The sequence below is a fragment of the Camellia sinensis genome, chromosome 1 (assembly GCF_055761805.1).
Source record: "Camellia sinensis isolate YWXY chromosome 1, ASM5576180v1, whole genome shotgun sequence".
Lineage (NCBI taxonomy): Eukaryota > Viridiplantae > Streptophyta > Magnoliopsida > Ericales > Theaceae > Camellia > Camellia sinensis.
The window spans coordinates 45367347-45372734 of NC_138961.1; the positions used below are offsets into that span (position 1 = coordinate 45367347).

A 5388-nucleotide genomic window follows, 5' to 3' on the forward strand; every position below is an offset into this window, starting at 1 on the left:
CTAAAATTTCCCAAAATAATTTTTTCCAAAAGCAGTTGATGATTGATGGGTACGACGGGCACTGAATAATATCATCCTCCGTCGTCGCTCTCACGCAACCCAAGAAAGTCAAAAAAATCACACACAAAATCAAAAACTCAAAAAGTGAACTTTGACTTACCAAATTCTGCTGACCCGGTCAATAATTACAATCTGGAGTTCATTTTTGATTTTTCACAATCTCAACAAAAATACCACTTTTGAAATGAAATTTACAATTTTAAATGGTAGCAATTTTATTTATTTTTTTTTTAGAGACTCACAATTTCAATTTAGAAAATCACTCTATAATGGCCATGTTTGGTAGAACTGTGAGAAAGTGATTATAACTTATAGTCTAACAGTTTATAACTTATACCTGTGACCATAAGCTGATTTTTTACTTATAAATTAAACTTTTTCTCTACCACTTAAAGAATAAGTTGATTTTTGACTTACAAAAGTTATAAGCTGTATTGTTAAGCTGAACCAAACACATCAAAATAGCTTAAATTAAGCTAAAAACTGAAATAAGTTGGAAATAAATCCTACCAAACAGGACCAATAATGTGACAGGAAAATTATTTGAAAACAAAATATTGACACCTTATTTTAAGTCAAATCGTGAAAAAAAAAATTAAAAATTTTCTTTTTTGAATGAGAGGTAACAAATTTCTTGTTACATCCACATATTTTTTTATTGTTACATCCATATATTTTTGGAGTAAGGAAATTTAGGCTATGTTTCGTTTGTTATTTAGAAAAAAAAAATTTAATTATTTTTTAAAAAATAGAAATTAATTTTGGTAAAATTAAAATATCAAAAAGATTTTTAAAATTTTTAAAAATTATTTCTGACTTCTCAAAATATAAAATTATATAAAAATGATAAATATCTTTAATTTTTCTTATTTTTTTATTAAATTAATTTTTAGAAAAAAATTATAAAATAAATTTATGAAAAACAAACCATGAACTTAAATATTACTATGTATCAATATGTATACACATTACGTTGACCAAATACATGTGCACACTGATGCACTCAGCATTCAAACATGTCTACAATGAATCTTCTGTCTATGTATTTTGCCAATATGAATCTCTACACATAATAATACAAAGTTCAAAAAAGAAGTCCTTAAACAACACTTGAAAATTGAAGAAGAATCATGTTATGTAATGCTTCTTGTGGCGGTCAATGTTCACAAAATCCTACACTACAACTCATGTTAGATGAATCTCTACTCTTTACAGTGCAAAAGTTCAAAAAAAATAAAAAAATAAAACTCATGAACAAGATTTCAATTTGCTGTTTTTCGAACCAGTGTCACCATAATGGTAACTATATCCAAATAAATCAGCCAAAAAAGGAAATACATATAAAAAAAAAAATCAGTGTTTTTTTTTTTTTCATTTCACTCTGAAGCAATGGAGATTTGACCACTAGAGATGCTTCCATGGCTATCATCACATAAATCCAATGCTCTCTCCAAATTAGCAACAATATCAGCCATGTTAGGCCTATCTTTCCCTTCCAAATTCACACAATGCATAGCAACGTACCCCACCAGCTCCACCGCCTCGGCCTCGTGCACCTCCAGCGGCCCAACCCTCTTGTCCAAAATCTTCCCCATCTCTCCTGCCATAATCGCTGGCACCGCGAAATCCACCACACTCGTTGGTGCTCCCCCATTTTCGCTGCCATCGCTCTTGAATATTGCCCTCTTCCCGGTTAGTAACTCAAGTAATACAACTCCAAGGCCGTACACATCGCTCTTCGTTGTCAAAACATTTAGGCCATAGTACTCTGGATCAATGTACCCAACTGTCCCAGCTGCTTTCATTGGCCTGAAATCTCTATCATACTCTGGACCCATCAATGATAATCCAAAATCAGACACTCTAGCAACCCAATTCGAATCGAGCAAAATGTTTGAGGACTTAATGTCTCTGTGGATGATTGGTGGGACTGCGTAATTGTGAAGGTATTCGATGCCCCGAGAGGCGTCTAACGCGATTTTGATCCTCATTTTCCATGAATTCAAGATGCTACTGCTCTTCTCAACATTGTTCTTGTCGTGTAAGTGATCGTATAGAGCTCCATTTTTCATGTACTCGTAAACCAAAAGCCTCTCGTCCCCCTCTTCGCAATACCCAACAAGCTTAACTAAGTGTTTGTGGTGTAATCTGGACAAAAACGCCAATTCTGATTCGAAAGCGCTCTCTTTTTCTTGGAACTTTTTCATCTTCAGACCGGTTTCGCCTCTTTTAATGGCAACGTCGCGGCCATCCCATAATTTGCCTCTGTACACGACACCGAAACTCCCCGCACCAATCTTGTTTTCGAGGGAAAAATTGTTGGTGGCGGCGACAAGGTCGGAGAAGGAAAGCTCCTCTGCCTTGTCAGCGTGTTTAGAGGAGGTTCCGCTCCTCTGCCGCCTCATAGTCAGGGCGCGAGAGCCCTGACGCCTAATCGTGGACGACCGTGAAGGCGGGCTGTTGTTTGATGCTTGGCCATGAATTGAATTGGACATAGTAACAGTTGGTTGGACAGAATTGTGAATCCTTTTGTTCCCGCAACAAACACCACTCCACAAGCAATAAATTATGGTACAAAACCCTGAAAAAGCCCCAATTGATCCTACTATCGCAAATGCCAATAAACCCTTTTTCAAAGCCTTCGATGGAGACGATGGGGTGGGACTGGTCGGCGGCGGTGGTGGCTTTGGCGTTGGCGTCGGCGGTGGCGGTGCAATTGGTGGCACTGAAATACAGGGTTTATTACAGATATTACCAGAACCACTACAGAGTGTTTGAGAGTCAGGATATATACCACAATCACATGTAGATTCACATGGTCCTGGAAGTATCTTTGGCAATGAAAGAACAAACCCTGAAAATGAATTGTTAGGCCAACCTGGTCCCCAACAAAGGATTGAAAAATTTCTTGTAGTCAAGCCACAAGTAAAATTCAATCCTGCAACAATGGAATCAAAGAAAACACCCTCTGTTACATTGCTTGAAAACATTCCATGTCCACCCCAACAAACCACCGAACCATTCGATTTTCGAGTGGCACAAGTATGATCAGCACCAAGAGCTAATCCAGAGTACTCGAATGCTGAATTTGATGGAATGTTCAATTGTCCAGAGTCGTTAATTCCTTTGCAGATCAAAAACCCAGTCAGATTCAATCCACAAGCGTGATTGCCTCCAACAGCAATGTCTAACATTGATTCATTGACAAACTGAGATTGAATATTACTCGCCAATGTTGAATTGGTACCCCAACAGGAGACCCTGTTGGAAATCATCGAAACTCCGCAAGAAAACCCTAAACCAGATGAGATTGATCGAAATTGTTCAGACACAGATGGGAATTGAGCCGAGATTGAATCTCTCCAGCATCGAACGCTTCCAGAAACATTGGTCAGGGCACAAATTTGATTATCCCCAAATGTGAGGTGTTGTAAGAGCACCGAACTGCTGTTGTAAATCCTCTTGGAGATGAAATTGGAGTCCCAGCAGAGGAGAGCAGAGCCGCCGGACTTCACGCCGCAGAAATTATCCCGGCCACCGGCGATGTAGTCGAAGGAGATCGCCGGTGAGATTTCGATCAACTGGTCGTTGCGCCAGCATTGGATTCGCCGGGATGTTTGTTCGGCGACGATGCCGCAGACGGTGGCGGAGCCGTAGATCACGGCGATGGTGGAGGAGGAACCGCCGAGGGCGTGGGCTGGAGAGACGGCGGCGATGAGGAGGAGGGTGATAATGGCGGCGGCGGCGGACATCGAGTGGAATGGGGATTGACGGCGGCTGCGGCGGCGATGAGGTGGTTGGGTAGGGGTACTGCGGCGGAATTCATTGGGGGAGGAGAGGGAAGAGAGAGAGAGGGGATTGTAGAGAGAGAAGGAAAGGAAGACGTTTTGTTGTATTCATGTTTTGTAGACATTGTGAATATGTAGGTATATATCATCGTCGGTTTTTCGAAGGCTTTTGTTGAATTCAAGAACTTGTCTTCTTTGGAGATTCTGCTATGTTAACCCTCACGTGTAAACTCAGAGCATCCACTCTATACCTTGATTCTGCCCACGCGGCACACATTTTTACTTTTCGAGTAATATTTATTTTGTCTTTTATTTTAAGAAAAATTATTTATAACTCCTATTAGGAAGAGTTATATTACATATGATCTTATTAAAAAATTAATATTTTCATAAGTCCTGCGAAAAGTTTATTGACACATTTACCCTCAATATTAGTTGTTAATATCATAAATAATAGTAAAACTATATATAGGAAATTGAATATTACCATAAATTATATCTATATAAACGTAATGTGACACTTATACGTAACGTGACACCTACATAAATTATTATTGTATAAATAATTGTATTATGTAGGTGTCACGTTACGTACAGATGTCACGTTTATGTAAGTGTCACGTCATGTTACGTTTATGTAGGATCATAGGTGTCACGTTACGTTTATGTATGTGTCACGTTAATTACGTACAGGTGTCACGTTACGTATATGTAGGTGTCACGTTACGTTGCGTTTATGTATGTGTCACGTCACGTTACGTTTATGTAGGATCTTGTAGAATACATTCCTATCTAAATAGGACTTGAGACTCTATAAGAAATTACACATGACTTAACCTAACATAAGTATCTAAAAAAAGACTTATAAATAAGTCTCCCTTTATTTTATATTTATTTTAAAAATTAGTTGTGTTTTCTTCCATGATATATGTGAATATTTTTGAATCAAAAAAAGATATATGTGAATATTTGTCTCCTTATTATAAGCCTAAAGGATAAATATCCTTTCCATAATAAAATAAAATAAATAAATATCTTTACTTAAACATGTGTATTAGCCGGTGTGATCTCCATAAAAAAAATTAGAGAAATACCATATCTTATTATTTTATTACTTTTCATTATATCGCTAATAAGGTAGCAAACAATATCAATCAATCAATTTTTTTCAAAATCTCCTCTCTCAATGTAAAATTATTTGTCACATCATTAAAAGCGTAATTGAAAGTGATGAAATAGGAGGTGTAGTAAAACTTACAAAATTATATTTGTTGACATTTTAGGGTAAAATGAACCAATGTTTATAATTTAACATTTTTTTTTCAATCTAAAAAAATATTAATAATTTAAAAAATAATTATTTAAATGAATAATTCAAATGACAAAGTGGGACGAGTATAATAAAGGGAGATAATTTTTCAATTTGGTAATTCACATGACAAAGTTACAAATATATAATAAAGAGAGAAAAGTGATTGTCTTTTCCTGCACATTCCAAATTCCAATCCAAGTGAGGGTTCACTCAAATAAATGTAATATG

General features: G+C 36.7%; 1 protein-coding gene across 1 annotated transcript; it reads right to left on the minus strand.

The window, feature by feature from the left end:
* Positions 1 to 1177: 1177 nt before the first annotated feature.
* On the minus strand, positions 1178 to 4113 carry LOC114287345 (putative serine/threonine-protein kinase-like protein CCR3). Its single transcript, XM_028230669.2, has one exon. It carries the CDS (start codon positions 3810 to 3812, stop codon positions 1437 to 1439), a length of 2376 nt encoding a protein of 791 aa, XP_028086470.2. The 5' UTR covers positions 3813 to 4113; the 3' UTR covers positions 1178 to 1436.
* Between the last annotated feature and the right edge of the window lie 1275 nt (positions 4114 to 5388).

Bases quoted from the DNA above. Each gene is read 5' to 3' on its own strand.
- LOC114287345 (XM_028230669.2), bottom strand. From the start codon at position 3,812: ATGTCCGCCGCCGCCGCCATTATCACCCTCCTCCTCATCGCCGCCGTC.